At 33.6% G+C, this 22,576-nt stretch overlaps 1 protein-coding gene across 3 annotated transcripts in view; it reads left to right on the top strand.

Annotated features, from left to right (window-relative positions):
- LOC135216994 (monocyte to macrophage differentiation factor 2-like) overlaps positions 1–20,395 on the top strand; it is a 291,269-nt gene extending 270,874 nt beyond the window's left edge. For all 3 annotated transcript variants that reach the window (XM_064252549.1, XM_064252550.1, XM_064252552.1), the window contains exon 6: positions 1,751–20,395. In XM_064252549.1, the coding sequence (XP_064108619.1) occupies positions 1,751–2,032 (282 nt within the window). In that variant the 3' untranslated portion in view covers positions 2,033–20,395. The remainder of the gene's footprint in view (positions 1–1,750) is intronic.
- Positions 20,396–22,576: the final 2,181 nt, after the last annotated feature.

The raw sequence follows: 22,576 nt of genomic DNA, 5'->3' as shown, positions 1-22,576 counted from the left end.
GTGGCAACATACCCTGGTGTATTGGTTTGTTATTGGAGAGTCAAAGTTTCTCTTTGGTTCCCTATGCAATGATCCTCCCATGTATCATTGTACGTCACTCAGTGTCTTGGGGGTTAGATCTCAATGTATCTAGCTTCTTACAGGCTTCAGTCCCTCTCCGCAAGTTATTTCTTCTGGAACTGGGCTGGTGGGTAGGTACCTCCCTCCAAGTATAAATCTATCCTATTGTTAAGACCTGAGGTTTGTTCATGTATGAACAAATGACAAATTTTCTAAGACAATTTGTATTTTTCATAGCTACAAACCTGAGGTCTTAACATTGTACTTCCACCTCTAGCCACCCCTCTGTCTGCTAAGACATTCTGAGTTGGGAAAGACTGATGCGGTGGCATGGTTGCATGGTCCTTAACCACTCTTCACCCAATATACACACAGGTTGCCAGATCTCACAAGATTCCTTGCTTTCATCTGCGATTTAACCAGATCCAGCTAGGCGCTAGAAGTTATCCTATTGTTAAGACCTCAGGTTTGTAGCCATGAAAAATACAAATTGTCTTAGAAAATTTGTCTTTTTACAAAACCAAAAGTAATTATTTTTGCATTTTTAAAGAAAAATATATATATTTAAATGTTATCAAGTTTAAATGATTAACTGAAAATATATTTTCTTTAGCTGTATCTAGCTTAAGGCAATGGAATGTGCACTGCTTTAAGTAATCTGTACACTAATGCACTGTTGTTCTAAAATATGCAATCCATTAAAGCCACTTTTCTTTTGTTAATATGGAATTAGAGACAATCAAGGCTGGACACTGAACAGAATGTGGATTTTGGTTCTTTTCAAAATGAACAGTATGCAGTAGTACATACTTAGTTCTTATGGAATGTAAATTACAATTTCAGGCATTGTTATCTAAAAGACAAAATCAGGGTAAATTGTAGATTCTGAGAGAGGCAAACAGTATTCTAGAATTCATAGAATAAAAGGTTTCGAGTAAATAACAGTAGTACCTCATATACTGCCAGCATTTGATTTTATTTTTTCGATTGATGTGGAAAAGAAAGCTGCAAGTCAAAAGTACCACAAAGTATTGTCATGCATTAAAAATCAGCAAGTGCAACATCACCTATTCCAAGTGAATCATGAGGCATCCAGATGCATCAAGTAGTCATTGTCCATGTTTGTTTGGAATATTGTTATCTAAGTGTTTGGAATATTGTTGTTATCTAAGTAAACAGCTTCAGTATCTGTTTGATTAAATCTAAAGAGCAGCTTGGCTGAACATTTATTTTTTTTTTAACTTTGAAATTTCTCTGAGATATATAGCTGGTCTTTGAAGCTCTGTGTTGTTGAAGCTGAAAAACTTCCTCCTCACAGATAACATCTGATATCTATCTGAAGATACTCTCCTTATTTAAGAGCGAAATTTAGAATGTCTGTACTCAGATAAGTTATGTTATTATCTGTTCCTTCCTTCTTCTTCAAAGCCTCTATCCCATTACAGCTTTATTCTATCATTTTGTTCAGGATTAATCCCTATTGTTTTTGTCCCAAATTATTCTAGCTTTGATTTTGCTGCTTTCCTTTTCTGAATTTCGAAAGGTACATTCGTTATCTCACTGCTAGTAAAATGATAAGGGATCTGTCTCCAGATCTGATAGATGTAGATTATTATTAGAATTAACTGGAATTTTTACAAACTAAATAAATTTTTATTATTGCATATTATTATTATTTTTTGTATTACAGGATGACCACTCTGGATTGGAAGAATTGAAGTTAGGAGGAGCTATATATGTGATCGGGGTAATTTTCTTCAAGCTTGATGGACGAGTCCCGCTTGCCCATGCTATTTGGCATTTATTTGTTGTTTTAGGAGCCTTTATTCACTACTATGCTGTCCTTACATATTTAATATTGCCACCTCATCATGAACCATTATCTTTAGCTTCAGATGAAGCAGGTGAGAATGACGAGTTGTTAAAAGGACATTGTGACATTTCCACTCCAGATTGCTTAGATACTATATAGTTACAGTATTCTCATAAATGCAGAAAAACTAGTTTTTACAGAGATTACAGTTGTTTAATGTCTTCATGATAGTATACTAATAGTTTCATTACATGACTTAGCTCATCTTGCTCTCTGGGATATTACCAAAGAAAGAAGACATGTTCACAATAGTTTTAAAGATACGTACATTGTTTTCTGGTGATATACATATATGATACATAAATTAAAAGCACATAAAAAATGCAAGATATTTTACAAGAGAAGAATTCATGTATCACTAGAAGTAGAAATATTAAGAAACCAGTTGTTAGTAGTTTTCATGTTCACCTTGTTACATTGCTGGATATACCCATGAGAGACAAGTGTTACACACCAACATTTAAAATGATGGTGTCTAAAGATCCCCATGTTACTCAAAGTAGTTGGTAGCTACCCTAACATGTCTTACCTCTTAACAGTTACTGATGATTCTATATTGTTTTCCATACTAATTGTGCCAATACATTTCCAAGATATAGTATTGTAGTGAATTATTGCAGTTGACAGTTGCACAAGGTTATCCCCAGATATAAGATTTGGTTTTTTGTAACTCCAGCACAGTATTTGCATTGAGTAAGATGTTATAAATTGAAATAATTACAATATATAAGAAATTCAAAGTCAGCTTGACTTAAAGCATATCACAAGAGAATTAGTGGCTTGTTGCAGTTATGTTGAACATTTTGGGAGTGGCATGCAGGCAGACAATGGGCAAAGGTTCTTAGTTGTTAGACTTAGATTTAAAGTAAATTTTGCTTTGTCAGTTGACTGTTTTCCTTGAATTGATTAGAATTTGTCTGGCTTCACTAAGATTCCAAGAGCTCAACTCTGATGTTGTAAAAAGTGACTGTGTTATGAGTAATAGATATTTATGGTGGTCGGAAACTGTAATGAGGATCAGATTTTGTTGTTAAGCCTCAGATTCAAACTACATAATGGACTTAGTATGTATGTCATGTAACTTTTTAATATTTTCTAAATAACTTTGTAATGGTGACAGCAAGCTGTTATTTCTATACTTGGGCTTAAAATTTATGACTGTGTGTAAGTAGTAGTAGTAAAATACAAGCAAATGGCAAAATTTATGACTGTATGTAAATAGTAGTAGTAAAAATACAAGCAAATGGCATACATACCTACAAAAATTCCATAAAGATTTTAGATTTTTTATAAACAATTGTTTTTGGCATTTTACTTTTGAAACAAAACTACAGGGACTCATCACTTATCAGCAGCATATATTAATGGTGCTTTCGGTTTTACAATGATTGGCTAACAAGGTTGTTAACCAAGTTTTCAGCGCTGGTAAGCGATTTATGGTGCCAGTAAGCAGTTTATTGGTGTTGGTAGGTGGTTTATTAGTGTCTGTAAAGATTTTCAGCATCAGTAAGTGGTTTATCAGCGCCTATGTTGTCATAAACAGCATCTATTACCATAATTACTGTTATGTTCTGGTTAACAATGATTTTTGGTTATCAGTGCTCGACCAGGAACAGTGTTCTTAACTGGGGACTTCCTTATATCTAATTTTCTGCAGTCCTAAATTTCCTTTTATCTCTTGAGCAGTGTAAAAGCCTTGGGGTGTAGGTACACTATTCATCAAGAATTAAGCATTATGCACTACAGTAGTATATACTTTATTTATTACATAGGCAGTGCAAAGGTTTGTGCATTTTATATTCATATAGTACTGCTACATGTCTTGTGGAGAATTCCACACACTATTTAGGGGAGTTTTGGTAATTTTTCACCTTCAGCAATAATTTTGTCATTTCAGCAGAATTATGAACAGCATATTTTAAAATGAAAAAAGCAGTACCTCTTCAGTAAAGTTATCCTTTAATTAAAGTTTTAGTGAGCGTTGATCAATGTTCTCACAATCAGGGCTGTTTGCTATGTGCAAGAGTTAGTTATTCACTTATTTAAAAATAATAGGTTGATATGAACTATAAAATACAGTACAACAAACTTAGTCCCTGCCCATTTAATGAGCCAAAGTTATGAAGGTACTGAGGAAATGGGGTAAAGATAGTCCTTTGCCAATTAGAATTGAATATTTTATAAGTCTTGCATTTTGTCTCCCATAACTTCTAGTACCCTGCCATTGGGTGGGTGGCTTCAGGAAACAACATTTTTTTATTAGCATGTTATTCAATGCTTAAGCCTTGGTGTTGCTTCTAATTAAATTAAGTAGGTATTCTTACCTCTTAATTGCTCCCTTAATTCTTTATGCTGTCTGGAATTATTTTTGGATGATGACCTCTGCTTGGCTATGATGGCTCTTAGAACACTAAAAAGGGTGAGGATGGATGGCCTGTCACCTCATCTGGAATTTGAGTAGCTGACATTAAGCAAGGTGAAAAACTAATGCCAAGCTCATCCTGTTGTTCTGGGTTTGATCTCAACAGACTAGTGACCTTCCTGGCACTGGGAACTTTGTTTATATTTAGACATAACCCTAAGGTAGCCTTCAGGAAAGGGCTCATCTTTTTATGAGATATTATTAAAAACATACTTGCACAAAATGTTCTATACAGTATTTAATTGTTTCAGAAGTAGCTCATCAAAATTGTTCCAAAAATCCTTTTGTCCAACAGATCAAGTTTTCCTACCCAAATGTGACAGGAAGACTATAAATGTTGAAATATATTGGTTCTACTTTAAAGGAAATTAGTGCTGATTAACCCTTTAACGCCGATTGGACGTATTAAACGTCGACTAAAATTGTCTGTCGTATGCCGATTGGACGTATACGTCGACGAAAAAAAAGTTTTTTTTTTAAATTCGCAGAAAAATAATTATAGGCCTACTAGGCGAAAACTTTTGAAGCACGCGCCTTGGGGGATGCTAGGAGCTCACGGATCAAGGCGTTTTGTTTACAATCGTTAATCAGGCGCGCAAGCGCGAATTTCTTTCTTCTCGCACTAAAAAGCATCAGCGATACATCTCGGAAATTATTTTGTCACTGACATAATTTTTGCACCATTTTATATTAGCCGTTACATAAAGTTTTACATATGAAAATGTGCACAATTTCATTAGAATACAACAAAAAACAACCCATGGTTGTAGCTTTTATAAGTTTTGAAATATTTTCATATAAATAACGATGTGCCAAAATTTCAACCTTCGGTCAACTTTGACTCGACCGAAATGGTCAAAAAACACAATTGTAAGTTAAAACTATTACATTCTAGTAATATTCAATCATTTACCTTTATTTTGCAACAAATTGGAAGTATCTAGCACAATATTTCGTTTTATGGTGAATTTATGAAATAAGCTCTTTCCTTTCGTCGGCACGGTAACTCTTCCGAAAAAATAATAAATTTTTTGTCCGATTGTGCTAATGTTTGCACCTTTTTAAATTAGCTGTTACATAAAGTTTTATATATGAAAATGTGTGCAATTTCATGTAGAATACAACTAAAAACAACCCATGGTTGTTGCTTTTATCAGTTTTGAAATATTTTCATATAAATAACGATAAATAGAAAAAATTAGTCCTGCGGTCAACTTTAACTCGACTGAAATGGTTGAAAACTGCAATTGTAAGCTACAACACTTACAGTCTAGTAATATTCAATCAATTACCTTAATTTTGCAATAAACGGGAAGTCTCTAGCACAATATTTCGATTTATGGTGAATTTTTGAAAACCGCTTTTTTTTACGTCTGCGCGTTACGAATTCATGCATCATTTTGTGATAATATTTTCCCTATGTTGACTTGATCGTTTCACAATGTGTTATGTACCAAAATGATTGCAATTTAGTGTACAATACAAAAAAAATTAACTCGTTACCTTTAACTGTTTTGCTCACAGCGTGATTTGTATACAATTATATATGAATTTTTTTTTTGTGCTGTCATATATCCCAATATTTATATATGATAATGATATTTTTTTTCAGTTCTGATGGTTGCATACTAAACTTCAGGCAATGAAAAAAAAAGGAGCCAAAAATGAACTCTTAATCTTGAAAACCACGCGTGGTGTGATTTAAAAAAAAAAAACATTTTTTCCGCTTCTGCGCTCACTCGCGAATGCCGCCGGCATACGGGAGACGATTTTTAAAATACCGCTTCGGCGTTTAAGGGTTAATCAGACTCCTAAAATTATTTGACAAGATCTAATATGCTTGCCTGATATTTGTTAATTATATATCTAAAACCCATCATCATTTAATAAATGACAGGCATCATGAATAACAAGTTAAAAGAGAATAAACCAAGTGATAGATTGTGATGTTCTTGCCTAAAAGGATGCCTCATTGGAGTAATACTATCCTGACTTCGAAGTAGTCATGCTCCTTTCACCCATAGGCATTTGGTGAATAACCCACACACAACAATCTTTGAATGCAGATAATACAGATCTGCACTTAGAATCAAACAAATTTTGAGTAAGTGTCCAATTTTTTAACCAACATTATGGGAAGCAAATCCTTGAAAAAAATTTTTTCAGAATCTTCAAAACTGTTTATCCAATTATTGAATATTTACTTTGTTGCAATATGATAGATTAGATTAATTTGTTTATTAGAAACTCTCTTTAAGGCAGGACCATGGTCTGGTTAAACTGGTTTTTAATACTAATGATAATTTACATTACATAATCAATCACAATCAGCAGTGAGTAACAACAATAGGATTTAAATGTTTGTCAATATGTGGCAAATTAGTTACAATATTTTTCAGACTTCAAAATCTTAATATATGTATTTTTAAAATTTTATTAGTAAAGCTTGGACTCGCTTTAGTGTTAAGCTCTTGGACTGTCTAATTTACATGTAATCTTTACTTTACTTCCTGCAATGGGTCACCTTTTAACTTACAAGTGATCGTAAATTAATGATAAGTGTTTTGGATTTGTAGAATTTTTCATTGGTATTGGTTATCAAAGCAATTTTGCAGTTTGACAATGGAAATCAACTGTTTTAGTCCTCTTTAAGAACACAGAGTAATAGATTAGCAGTATAGATTAAGAAAGTGTATTGATTTATTAAAGTGAGAAGAGCAATAATCTACTTTATAACTGGAATTTGTACACAAGAATGTAATACCTGTATATATATTTTGCCGGTGGTTTTGGCAGTAAGCATTTACAAATGTATTGTGCACAATAAGTGATATACATATTTGTTGTAAATTATTTGAAAAACAATGAGGTAGAAATTTTGGTTTTATGTAGCATAACAACATGAGAATATGAATTCTGAAAGAACATTTTAGCATCAAGGGGAAAAGTAGTATTTATCCCAAATGTATCCAGTGAATAACTTTCTTACAAGATATTACATATTTTACGTAGATAGAAAGTAATTTGTTATCCATCAGCATTAGATGCAGCTGGCAGACCATTTGACATGATATGGGCCAAAGTTGTTTTCATGGTAAATGTCAAAAATGTCAAGAACCAAGCCTTCATTGTAGCAGGTAAAAACAGAGGAGATATGGGAATTACTTGAGTGCTGATTTTGACACACAAAAAAGAATCAGTTTCCTAATATCCCTTGTTTGGTACAGTATGTCAGCTTCAGCACTGTTTTTTAAGGTATTTTTTAAACATAACTTGAAACTGGCAAGCAATTTATTATGAAACCTTTCAGCAGGTGATTATTTTACCTCATTGGCTGTGAAAAATACTATATGAAGACTCATAGTTAATGTTTCTCCCCAGAAAACCTGTATTTGAGAGGATTACCAATTTCAGTCTGTGAAACTTCAGTATCTAGTTTTTCTGTTTCTTTTGTAATTTATGGTAATTGAAAATGGGCATCACAACTTCTAGGTTATTGCAGTATCTAGTTGAGAAGTGGTTCTCAGAATTTAATAATCAAAATACCTTTTAATATAATTTTAGGGTGTAAATACACAAATAAGTTAATGGGTTGAAATAAGCCTAAACAATATATTTATTATAAACTACGTGTTTATTATTTAAGTTTACATACATGTGTTTATAGAGCATTAGTAATACAGAAGACCTTTCAAAATTATTGAAGCAGTCAAGTAATGTATCTGTAGTATGTAACTTTAATTGCAAGGGAACCAACAGTCCCTTTATTTGTTAATTTTCTTGTGGATCATCGTTCCTTGCATGTATTGAGTTGCCAGTGACTAAGCTAAGCTTCAGATTACTATAGGTCTTGTCTTTTTGTATTTTAGAATGTCGATACACCCTTTCCCACTGCAGCTGGAGAGTAATGCTGTCTGTTTGGTAGGAAGGAACTGCTTTTCTCATATAAGTATGTCTACTTTTCTCATATATATATTTGCATTGTATTGGCAGAGGTACGTTTCTTCTGGGGCTAACTAGCTTTCTTATTTCAAATAATTTGCTGTATATCACTGCCAGACAACCAGAGGGATCTGCAGTGTGGGCACAATATGTTACACTTCCCACTGTTATGTATTACATTGGAACATCGGTTTTTGTATGTAATCTGCTCCTGAACGTTACATAGAGTCCAAAATGTATGAAATCCAAAACAATAATTCCCTTAAGGAATAATATAAATCCAGTTAATGTATTCCAGACACCTAAAAAGATTAACAAAAATTATATTTTATAGAGAATAAACAAGTTTTACATGCAGAAAGCAATGAGAAATAAATATAAATGACTAATGAAATGGATAAATTAAAATTCAGCATAACCTTTACCTTTATGGAAGACTCTTATTAGCGTATGGAAGACAAAGAGGAGGGGAGAGGGAGGAGGAGAGGTCACTGTTTGGAAGGGGAATCCCCCTTCAGAAGTACTTCAGGTATGTAGGTCCTATCTAGGGATACTTCTTTTCCTTTTTTACTGGCACCATCTGGGTTTACTTCCTCTCTTCATTTTTACTGGCACTATGACAAGCTTGAGAGTCACTGGACCCCTGTAGCACAACAAAACTGTCCAGACATTTGTTTCTGGCATCTCTTTAAAATTTGCCTAAAGTCGAACACGACATTGTCCATTCCACTTATTACAAACATGTCCTTAATCACTGAAGTAGGCACATTGTGTATGCCCGTCTGCTTTCTGAATTTTTCAAACCAGCCGCTGCTGGCTGTAAATTCACTAACAGCAGCACTTGTTGAAGACATTTTCTTACTGAGATTGGTATGCAACATCCTCCAACACTTTGCTATGAGTTCTTTATTCTTTCTTAAATTTTATAATGTTTCTCACTGTTTTTTTTAACAGAAGGGCTGGCACTTGGAACTTTCTTTGGCACCATGTTGGCGTATTTAGCAGTTGCACTTGAATATAAAGGCACAAAGAAAACCACAATGAACACAAAAGCAGAGTGGGAAATGAGAACATGGGATGCTTTGTTTGGGTACTCAGTGTTGGGGGCCTAGTCGTAAGGTTGGCCCTGGAAGGAGCATTTCCAGGTGTACAAAAACCAAATCGTATGAAATCCAAGGCTTGACTGTATCTTGTTTTTCACACTTTATCACATGAAACCCCAAGCGACATGAGTAAACCTGAAGACTGACAGTAAGAGAGGCTTTTTGAACCCCAAGATTTCTGTGTAGGTGCCTTTGAAATGAATAAATGCAGGGATGACAGCAGTAACAATATAGGAACACACAGTATACTTACCCATACCTACTTTTACAAGTGATGCTGTAGATTTGAGTACCTATGTAATGGATGCCTTTTATAAAGATTTATATGTTGTACGTGGATCAGAACTGTAGATTTGAGTATCTGTGTAATGGATGCCTCTACAAAGAACTATACATATGTTGTACATTGATCAGAACATCAACCTGAAATGCAAATATTATTTGTGAAAACCATGCAAAGTCTAAGATGTGCCAGTTGTACATTTATGATACAAAACTGCAATAATCACTTATGAGTAAAACTGATATGTTGACAAAAGAGGCCAAGATGTAAAAGAGAGTTAGGGTATACCTCAGCTTGGCAAAAGGTTTTGCATGCCAAAAGAACTATGTAATTCAAAATACTAAAGGAAATCAACCACTGAAACAACAAAAAAATAAAAAGATCATCCCATACGGATGCATCAAGAAGTACCAAATCATTTTGAAGCAGCAGCAACCAAAGATGATTCCATGGACATTAGAATACATGTCATGAAGAAAATAAAATTAAAAAAGACAACCATTTTGGAGATAAGTTATCAAATTTTATTGATAAATTCATAAATAGTTAATTATCTTAAATATTGCTGATTGTTTATCTCTGCTGATTAAGTTACATGTGGTTCTTTTCTTTTCCCTTCTCTTTTAACACAAAATGTCTCAACATATTCCACATATGCTGTACATATACAGTTAACAAAATAAGTTGAATTTAGATAACCTTTTTTTAATAGTCAGTTATTTTCAATAACCTATACTAGTAGTATTAATTAACTATCTTACAGTAGACAACCCCCCCTCCCCATATTCATAGGGAATGGGATGGATACCACCCCCCCCCCACGAATACTACACAAAATTCCTTTAAAAAGGCTTAGAGCTGCCTATTTTGAAAGTTAAAACACAAAAACTCTTAAAATGCTTATACCTGAGTATTTTAAGTTTTATCACAAAATGTGAATTTTGTCATGACAGTGGTATGAAAATATAGTAATTTGTGAATATTTCTGTGGAAATTGCTGCGAATGGGCAAATTTTCTGTGAATGATTGTATACGTAGGTATTCTCCTTCTTAAGATGGGGTTAGGTTCCATAAACCCATCGGTTGTTGAAAAAATCATATCTCGAATATAGCCTAGCCCACATTACACAGTATACTCTATACATATGGGGTAAAGTAATTATTAATACGTATCAGCTAATTCTGGAGGTTCAGTGCAGATTGACTTATGATAATTCAGTACAAAGAGAAATTGAATAACACTGACAAGAGTTAGCCTAACATATACAATGTTATACGTATCATATACATGTACGGTAACCTAGCCTACAATACTAATCTATGATATAAGGTATAATAATTATTAATATCAGCTAATTCTGCAGGTTCAGTGTAGATTGGCTCATGATAAGTACTACAAAAAGAAATTGAATAATAAGAACAAGAATCAGACTGTAGGGTCCTCACCGAGATTCGGTTCGTTGTCGGCATACATGAATGGTGTCGGACTGTTCATGGGTACATATAACTAAAAATCGGAAGAGGCAGAAGATGATAAAGCCACAGGATCATCAACTTGCTCCTCTTCAGATAGTAAATCTTCTTCTGTTAGTTCAGGTGTTTCAAAGAAACAGCTGTTACGAGATGTAGAGGATCAAGGCTCACGTATGTGGGGAGGGCTGGGGAAGGCAATGGCACTGGAGTCAATCTCTTGCTATAACATACACAAGACAGAATGGAAACAAAAAGTCAGCTGCATGCTAGAAATATTCAACCTTTTCAGGACATAAGAGCTCACTTAATAGTTTAGTAACAAAATGCTACTAATGCAGCAGGCTAATTCATATCTATATCTTCTCCAAAACCAACTAAGCAAACAGTCCATGACAGGCAGAAAACACTATTAGACCTAGTTGTAAGAAAACACAAGACAATCATTAGGAAGATGCATTGACCCTCAGCAGATCAAAATCAACAAATTTAAAGATTAAAAAGTCCACAGACACATTGTTTTTGGTAGTACCTACTAGAAATTATCTTTTAATAATTCATATACATATAACAAATTTTGCCAAGATGAGGAAAAGTGTTAAGAGAAATGTATCTTATAATTAAGATGTTTCAAGTAAAGGTACATCCAACAAAACACCATTCTAAAAGGTATGTCAAAAGTTTCAGAAAATAATTGAATATTTTTCAGTTCCCAAAGGCATGATGCTGAAAAAAATGTATGAAAAATGCAAGCTACTCATTTGCCAAAAATCTTTGATCAAAGGGATATTTTCATAAATAATCATTCACCACAATTCCACTTGGATTCATTGACTCATTTAGGCTTTTTCAGGTAATACCTCCAGTAATGTGATTTACTGCTCTTTGGGTGAAAATAATCCTCAACGTGTACCTATATTATTTATTTGGACATATTATTTACTTGGGTTGTCCATATAATAAGGTTCTCAATGGGCTGCAGTCGCAAGGAACGCTGTTACGTGGGATCTGGCGACACTGGCGTGTAGCTTGGTCCTCCCCCCCCTCCCCCCATGGCGAGCTGTCTGCAATGCTCAGCCGATAGAGATGGAGCTCCCACTCGCTTCTCCCGCCAGGTGCGAATTATGCTCTGTGATTAGTTTTTGTGTGCAAAAAACACTGTACTGGTGGACATTCATTCCCAACTGTGTGAAGTCTACAGAGAAAAGTGTATGAGCGTACAACATGTGCGCCAATGGTGCAGAGAATTCAAAGACGGATGTACAGATGTCCGTAACACATTTCAGAACTAGAGAGAAGCTGAAAGAAGAGGTTTTAAGCTACCTTTGCAGAGCGGCGGGAGAGTTCTACGATTCAGGCATAAAGAAGATGGTACACTGCAAGCAAAATTGCATTGATCTCAACAGCGATTATGTCGAAAATAGGAAAAAGTCTAAGCTTTCCAAAAATGTATTATTCAATGCCAATGATCATGTTTTTCATTGTGAAAAATCTTTGGGAACCTTCTTTTACGGACAACCCTCGTATTTGAGCTCCATTTAATTTGTGCTGTGCCCCTGCCCATGAAGACCTAAACTAGTCTAGTTCGTGATGTACTGTAGAATCCGCAGTAATTTTCCTGTATGCAGTCAAATGCAATAAAATGTAATGGGAGTGACTGATATGTAGAAATAACTTAGGAACACTACCTCCATGTATTCCACACTGAACTGTATGTCTAGTAATGTTGGGTGTGGCTTCATAGATCATTGCAGCTATGCAGTATAGTATGTTAATCATTAACTGGTCTATTGCCCTTTTAGGCTTCAATTTCATCAGTTGGATTTCAGATTTCTTCAGAGAAAATTAAATCCATCCTCTTGTCTAAAAATATTAAAAAGTGATTTTACACATTTGAAAAAATAAATAAACTCTGAGTTAGTAGTGAAAATTAAATTGACATAAATTACGGTACCCATAATTAATGTCAAAACTAGCCGTGTTGTAAGAATATTTTAAGCTGAAACTGAGAAGCATGTTGAATATCTGATTTCTTTAAATACCAGTCTTTACCTGCAGTTAGGTAAAGTATCTATGCTGCTGTCTCCTCTGCCTTCACATAAAATTGTTGCTGCATTACAAACTCTCTCAAATAGGAAATCAATCTCTCTTGCTCATGTATTGCATGTCCACTTAACATAATTTCCAGATAACTTAAGTGCAGTAAGCTACTAATCTAAGTCATTTTTGTAATCTTAACCATTAGTGTAGTACAGTTCTATACATTGTTAGAACTGATATTATTTTTGGGGGAATGAAATATGTAACTGGTTTTATTTTTATTGCCTAAATAAGTTACTTATCGATCTATATTTTATATGTTCAAATGTTATGTATTGGTTTGCTTACATGTTCAGCAAATTGTCTTCTAGGCCGTTATTTTCAACATTAATACGCAGTACGTACAGTGATTCTCCTGTAATTTTCAGCTCAGTTTTTAAACATTAGTAACATAAGCCATGTAGCTTCCATTTATGTAGCATCCATTTTTTCACTTTTTATGTAAATATTTTTTTTATATATTTTGTACCTCTTTGGTGCTGTTATACTTTGGTTGGGAAAACTGTAAACTTTTAAGATGCCACATTAGCACTGGATACAAAAGTATATTATGTAATGTGCCACTTTTTTGTGTTCAAAATCTTCCAGATAGCTGCATTTTTCTAAGTGGGTGCAGATTTTAAATGCAGGAAGCAGTTGAAATCTAATAGTAAGCAAATCCAGGCAAAATGCTTTTATATTTTTTCCCTACAAACGATGCAAGTTTGTGTTTAAATATAATAAATCAGTGTAATTTTGTGTTTATATTTTACTTTTACTGGTGTCATAATGCTCAGGTAAAAGAACAACAACAGAGAGCTGATCTATTGCCCAAGTTAACAAGAAGATTTACTCAGGATAATACACTCCATAACCATAGGGAGTCCCTTGTCTCACCTGTGAATTGCTCACACTCATCCTTAGCCTAATGGGTGATGAATGGTGCCAGGGAGTGTTCACTGGATTCCCATGTTCTTCGCCTCTTTTCTTCCTTTCTGCTTATGAAGTCGCGGCCACTTTGTTACTAGTGAGAAATAGCCCATGATGTTGTGGTGATTTTCATTTTTTTTTATTAGAGGGATTTTGAGTGATGTGTACCTTGTATTACTAAACTAGCAAGTTAAGTAAGCCCATTGTGTGCAGTATTAGTTCAGCTTAACATTCCCTTAAGAAAGAATTTTCAACTTTCTTACAGTACAGTAGCACAGTAATAACAATAAACAACACATGCATATAAAGGATATAAAGTATAGTTCATAATATAATGCTACTAAATATAAATACAAATAAATCTGTAGTTTTCAGTGAAGTGACTCAAGAAGTAATATTTGAGTCTTCAGAACTGTTGTCTAAAATATTTTTGTGACGTTGAATGGAGATTACATTCCATTAGTGTGAAACTGGTGTAAATGTTGAAATATGTATGTTAGATTCCTACAAGTATGTCCTCTGTATAAAGGGAAATGAGAGTGCCTATAAAGTAGCCAAGGCTGTAACTACTATGACCAGATTACACATAACTTTCACAGTCAGCGATTATTCAATGTCTAAAACCAAATTGGTGAATAAATGGGAAAGGTTATGGAGTAATGAACTTGATAGCAACAAATTAAAGAATATAAAGTCCATGATTTGAAATATTGCACTCTTTGAACCATGAAAAATGCCACCCTGAAGTCCATTTGATCTAATCTTTGAATTATGCACACTTGATTGACGCAGGAATATGTAGCCCAAATGACCCAGTCCCAATAAATAGAGAATGCAGGTCAACACTAACTTTTATACATAAGTATCTTATGTAGTGCTGTAGCTTTACCACTTACTATCATATTAATCACATGTGATTGCTGGCAAAAGCTGCATTTTACATATAAGCGATAAGTGAAAGGTGAACCGAGAACATTTATTTACATACTCAGTGAGTCAGACTACAGTAGCAACGATAACATATTTAAAAGGCAAATCAAAATTACAGTGAAAGGTGAGAGTTACAGTTTTCACATGATTGCTGTACCAGCTACGGGGTATTGTATATGTTGTAATGTAATACTCAAGTTTGGTTACTGCATGTTTCATTACTCATCGGGAGACCAGACCCATGAACCATTCATTTAAGCTGAGGTAACACTGTATCTTAGTAATATTTTAGTCAATCATCATTCCTGTATACAATGCAAATGTTTTTAATAGCATTACCACTAGGATGCCCTAAAGGTGTTAACTTGCAAAGCTTCAAGTTAAACCATCAAAGGGTTAACTGAGTTTCTCAGAACTTTCTGCTACATAATTATTATTGTTAATTGCATTTCAAATAGTCATAAATAAATCTTATATAGGATGAAATTGAAAAGTTGTGAGGTTTTATGTGCCAAAAGAATTTTTCTTTTACCTTAGATACTTTTGGAGATAATAGCATTTGAATGGCGTTAGGACTGGGCTGTGCCGGGCCATCAGAAATGAACCCGTTTTCATAAAGACTGACATTTTAAAAATAAATCCTACATGGGATGAAATTTAAAGGTGTAAGGGTTTATCTGCCAAAAGAATTTTTCTGTTATCTTTAAAACTTTAGGAGATACTATAAGCATTTTAATAATGCTAGTGCCGAGCCGTGGCAAAAATTTAATGCAATGATTAAAACATCATTTAAATGTAAATTGATGATTTATTTAAGGGATTTTGGAAAAGGCTAATTGGAGGGGTTGCTGTGGTAGTGTTTAACACTCGCCCAAGGTTTATATCGACACCTTTTTTTATAGGTGAGTGAGTCAGAGAGTTCTGACATGTCCAATTTAGCAGTTCTCTGGTATTATAGCAATATTTTACTAGAAATAACGCTAAACGGACTTATTTCACGGAGCGACACGGCCAAGCCCAGAAAAAATCTTATATGAGATGAAAGTTAGACATAAGGTTTTATCTGCCAAAAGAATTTTTCTTTTATCTTCAAAACTTTTTGAGATATTAGCATTTGAATAGTGTTCGAGTCTAAGGCAAAAATTTAAACATGATTTAAATGTGAATTCCTGATTTCTTAAAAATAAATTTTATATGGGGTAAAATTTAAAGATGTAAGGTTGTTTGTTTCTTTTATCTAACATATTTTAGAGATACAGCGTTCCTCTCCTATTTGCGGGGATGCGTACCTGACCCACCCCCCCCCCCACGAATAGCTATAATCCGCAAATAGTTGAAACCCCTATGTATTTTTTAGTTAAAACTCAAGGGAAACCCACTAAAAATGTTTATAACTGGTTTTACTAATAGTTTTGTCACAAAATTTGCATTTTATGATTTAAAAAAAGGAATTTGTGGATATTTCTCAGAAAAATACAGCGAATCATAATCCGTGAATAAGTAAGTCCATGAATCTGGAGTGCGTGAATACGGAGGGGGTTGTTCACTGTATGTATTAGCATTTGAATAGCGTTTGGGGTGGGCTGCCAGAAATGAACCCGTTTCCAGTAAAACTTCACTTCGCTTTTAATAATTAAAGCATCATTTTAATGAGAATCATGATAGTTTGACAATAAATCTTATATGTGGTGAAATTTAAAAAAGTAAGGTTTTATCTGCCAAAAGAATATTTCTTTTATCTTCAATACTTTTGGAGATATTAGTATTTGAATAGTGTTAGGGACTAATGCAATAATTAAAACAATTTAAATGTGAATTTATGATATTAAAATTCAAAACAAATCTTATGTGGGATGAAATTTAAAGATGTAAAGTTTTATCTGGTGAAAGGATTTCTCTTTTGATATTTGGAGATATTAGCATTTGAATAGCGTTAGGGCCTGGCTACCAGAAATGAGCCAGTTTCCAGTAAGACTTCGCTTTGCTTGTAATCAGGTAGTTATGCAAGAATTAATTGGCTGCATATTACAGTACAATATTTTATCTTTTTTTTTATGATAATTATTTAGTCAGTCATACTCAACTTTTATAAAATTGTTATATAATTGTTCAATAGCTGCATTTCATAATTTCCTAGATGAGAAGGTCCAATTTGATGTGTGTAAGTTATTTTCTGTGTGTGACCAGCACCATTGCCTCCAATACCATGTGATGTAAGGGGCCTCTGAAATTCCTCTACTTGTCTTTTCTGTACTTGAACTTCTACATTTCTCCACTATCTCAAGCCTCCCTTCTCATAGTTCTCATCTGTCTAATTCTAGGTCTTCCAACTCTTCTGGTGACTGCAGGAGTCCAGCTTTGCTAAAGATTTGAGTAAACTTTTGGATACATTGTCTTCCAATATCCTTGCTTAAGCCCTTTGATCTTGAAATGAAATGCTTCTGAGGATTATATTTGGCAGAAAAAAGTCAATGATCACAAAAAAACGAGAGTGCATTGCTTATAACTTAACCCTTAATGGACAGATTGATCCTTGGGAGTAGTAATAACAGGTTTTGGGGTGGTGGACGGATTGATCCTGTAGATAAACAGTATTAAGCGCCATTGGTTTGGAAAGAATCGGGCAGGAAAGAAGTGCCAATACTTCTATTGCCCATAAATTAATGACAACTTTTACTTTGGCTTAAACCACAAATCTCAGGACTAGTTTTGCTTGTAACTTCAAGGGGGAATGTATTATGTCTCTGTCTCACATGACAGTCTTTTTGTAAATTTGTTCGTAAATATACCAAGGGAATGCTGTTGGTTTTTTTTCTGATCTTTTACAAAAGTATGTCAGTTGTAAATGTAATTTTACAAAGAAAAGTGCAAAAAAATATTCGAAAAAACATGTAAAAGTAAAAAAAGTTACTGAATCATCGTCCTCTGTAAATTTATGCAAATAGTTTTCAACAAATATGCTAAGAATTTTTTACTGATTTTATCTATCATCTGTTTAGATATTGCATGAGCAGTAATTATAATTTTACAAAATAAAATAAAATTAGTTATTAGAAAAACATGTTTAAGTTGGTAAAATTTACAATTGTCTTGGAAAAGAGGCCCCACAAGGGGTTGTAAATAGTCATTTTCAACTTCTCGTGGAATGTAGGGAAAATTTTTTAGAATATTTTTCTTTCACCATGTACATTTGCATATTCTCCCCTTTCCATTGATGTTTTTTTCGTAAAGTGGCTAACCTCAAAGTTTATCCGGCCTGAGGAGCTGCATATCGATATATTTATCTGTCAAGTAAGGGTTAATGCCCCAAAATCTGATTAACAGTGGTCCATCAAATTATCTGACCCATGGTCAAAGTACCATCTAATTTTTATTGTTTTGTTGAGGAGTATTTTTGTTCTTGGAAAAGAAAATGAATCTTCCTGAGCAATGAAAACCAAGATGATTCTCACACGACAAGCCTTAGTATTAAATAAAACAGAAACCCCATTGCAATAATATCAAGAGCACTCTATATATTGGAAATTAGAAAGGGAGCCAAGAAAAATTTGTATTTTAACACAAAATTGGAATTAGTACCAAGAAATACTATTCCCTGTTCTATTGCAAAACCTAAAATTATATAACTTTCCTCAGTAGAAAGAGACATCTTGACAATAAAATGCTGCTCAATGAAAAACTTAAGAGCAGAAAATAATGGTGTTTGCTTCCAAAATAAAAAAAAAACCAGTGTTGGTGGGACTTGCCTAACCCATGCCACTGTTGTCTGTGGAAGAGGGGTGAATCGTGATATTCAAGGTAGCTGCTCTAAGACAAAAGAAAGAGCCTTCCTGCCATGGGTCCATTTATATTCCATCACTATACCAACAAAGGCACTACTACAGATGAGAACAACTATGAGAGAATACTTTATATAAGTCGATGTGCTTGTTATTGCGTGTCACAAGTGTAGTCTTGACCGTACGTCAGAATGACTACATATTGATATATACCAGTTATAAAAAATATACAGGAAGTAATCTGAAGTAGATACCATAGATGTATGCTGTTGGCATTTACCAGCATCCTCTGAAATCAGTTTGGATGAACTAGTAGATTTCAGAAACACTTGTCCTTCAAAAATGGTGTTTCAGCATTTTTAAAAATAACAGATTTTAAGATATACAAGTTAACATTCAGAATTTAAAATATGCTTTTCAACACCATTGCATTTTTACTTAATGTGCTTTCTCCCTGCCCTTCTGAATGGTGCATATTTGACATGAAAAGCAGAGGCTAAGAGTGAAGCTATTGATAGGGAAGGTGACGGACTACCTCAAGGCTGTACTAGATCTCGCCTTTTACTAATCAGAATTTCCATATTACACGTAAGCAGTAATTCAGCACATAATTGCTTTACCTTCCTAGTCAGTTATGACAGAAGTAAAATTAAAGAAGTTTAAATTTATGGGATAAAATTACACTGTTTTAGTGTTGAAGTTTCCTTCATACTATTTATCTGTTAAAGATTCATTTTGTTTTTAGGAACTTTTTTGCAATTCATGAACTATTGTGAAATAAAAATTGTTGTCTGTAAATATTGTACTATGTGTTTTAGTGTAATCACTGATGTTTGTATTTGTGTAGGTCCGGTGTTACTATCTTGTAAGAAGTATTACCACCAAAAATGATTTTGTAATAAGGATAATGGTACGAATCAGTTGTAATTTTAATTATTTATGAAGTTTGAGACTCGCAGAAACACAGTAGTTAGGGCTGCCAAAAATTTAATGGTACGCATTTTGAAGCGATAGTTTATTTTTATAGTGCCGCCACTGCCATTCTAATATATTATACAGCTTTGGCACATGGTTGACCAGACTTTGAATGATTTGTATCCTGCTCTATGTTTAAGAGATTGAAACTAATACCGACAGAGCAGTACAACTAAAATAAGATACTTGTAATTATGGATGGTCATTTATTTACTTAGAAATTTGCATCCTTTAACTGGGAAACATTTTTTAGTTGAATCGTTGATAGTATCAATCATTGTTAATGAATTAATTAGTTTAGGATAGTATCAATCATTGTTAATGAATTAATTTTGTAGGTAATAGAATGTCAAAGTCCAGAATTTCAGTTCACATTGCTAGCAGCTCATTAGTGGAGTGAGTGCGTTGTAAAGAAGAATTTTTCCTGTACTTTTTTTTCTTAGAATGTTAATATTTTGTTGCATACTTCTCCTGTTTCTTTGTCTAAGTTTAGGGTCTCTTGGCACTATCCCTGTAATTTTTCCCGTAGCATAACTGGATAAAAAACAAGTATATACGTATTCAACCTTTAGTTACATTCTCTCCTTATACAGTATTTATAATGTTGAGATTGGTAATTCTTTTATTAGATTATGGAAATTCATTTGTTTTCTAAACTAATATGCCTCTGACGTCACATCGAGCAAAGTTCGTCGGGCAAAGCTCGGTGGTGTGGACGGGGCTTTACACTTTCATTGAAAGGATTTTCAAATGGCCAACCTACAGATCAGCTTTGGTGTGTGTACATTCCACATGGAAAATATTTTGTATGTTCAGGCCTGATATGCCAGGAAAACAGTTTCAAAACTTCACATGTTTATTCAGTATGCTCAAGTCATGTTAAGGTTTTTTGTGTCAGTATACCAAATGTTCTTTCAATTTCAATTTAGTTTTGTACAAAATACCAGATTATTAGTTTCATGAGCCAGTTACCAAGATAATTGTGACGAGCATTTTGGTAGTCTTCAGTAGCTTAGTATTTAAACAATATACATAATTTTTTATTTTTGAAAATTTTTTTTCACTCCACTATAATAAAATGCAGTGCATCCATTTGTGTAAAAATTGTCTACATGTAATACTTATATTTAGACATTGTTGCCCAGCTTTGACAACTATCTCATGCCCTTCTTAAATTGGGAGAATAAAGGTACTTAGTCCAAGCTTCAGAACATTTAGTAATGTCCGTAGGGTCGGAAAGCCGTGTCTTTATTATGTGTTATCTTTAATTTATGGTGGCATGGGTACATCCTTATTCACATGCATACGTGACTGCAGGAATCCTCTTGCTGAGGTGGAGAGTAGGATAAAGCAGACTTGAGGAAAAATAGACCCTGGCAAATGCTGCATCAGTCATTAGTTGACCACATACCAGAGAGTTTTGTAATTCATTGATCAGACTAGATTATTTCTTAAATCGTTGTCGATTTACAAGCAAACTGAAAAAAGTATATCAAGTATTTTCCATACTGTGTTAATTTAATGCAAGGTATAGATTTTGTAGGCTGATATTCATAAATTTTTTTGTAAACTAGTACTACTATCCATAAGTTAAGCTTTCAATTTATAGTTTTGATCTTGGAAGAGAATACTGTTGGGACCAAGCAACAAGTGTGCTTGAAGTTGTGCTACTTTGTTGGTGCATTTTGAGTTATTTTATTTACAAGGCAATGTATTGAGCTTTCTTTACACTTTAATAAATTCAAGAGTTTTGTCTTAAATTTTCATGTTCTAGGAATAAAAAAAAAAATAAGTACGCTTTATGGAATAAAAACAGCGTACGCCAGTTTATAGTATTGTTTACAGTATATAAGTTTTAAAATTGCATCTTGAGTTTGGTTAGAACAATGTCCTTCAAATGGTTTGAACCTATGTGAGCGTGTGCTTTTAAAGTAAAGGATTTTGAGGGTACAAGAAGCAACTGATGAGTTTCCCATAATTATATACTTATACATAATTTTATTTTCATGGATTCATTAACCTTATGATTAATTTTAATCGTACCACCACAATGACAAGAAAAAAAATTATATAGTGCCAAAAAATCTCAACTTCATATATTTAAAGTGCCAATATATTGCTTCAATGTTAGTTTTCCTGAACCTGAAGTACCATTTTCCTTATTCAAGTAAATGGCAAAAATCATAAATATCTTATGGTCATGGCATGAAAGAGCAATACTCGAATACAGTTCTTTAAATTTCTACTTCAAAAATTATATTGACTAAAATTTTCAAGTCTCACATACTGCCATGATGAATTAACTATGTCAGTCATTGCTGTTGAATTCATGACTGTTTTAGAATAAGGAAAGATAGTTGTTTTCTGATCACTTGTAGACAAGCATTGATAATTTTCTCCTGCAACTGTCTTTCCACATGAAATTTAGTATAGTTTCCTGCAGAATGTTAAGTGTAAATAAATTTATAATGACTTATGTAAGTGTACATTACAAATCCAATTTTTTTTTAGCTTCAAATTGTATTAGAAATGTAATTGTACTCTTTCATTACTTAGGCTCTAATTTGTCAAGTGTGATCATTTCACAAGTGTGATAATTTCATGAATGTTTAAAATCCTGAATGGTTTTTTCAGCACTGTAATTTTGAATTTTCTAGTTTTAATCTCAGTCAAGTAAGAAAGAATGAATTATCACAAATTTAATTTCAGATGTCACCCATGTTCTGTAGT

This window comes from Macrobrachium nipponense, chromosome 7 (genome assembly GCF_015104395.2).
Source record: "Macrobrachium nipponense isolate FS-2020 chromosome 7, ASM1510439v2, whole genome shotgun sequence".
NCBI classification, from domain to species: domain Eukaryota; kingdom Metazoa; phylum Arthropoda; class Malacostraca; order Decapoda; family Palaemonidae; genus Macrobrachium; species Macrobrachium nipponense.
This window is presented reverse-complemented; position numbering and strand designations above follow the sequence as displayed.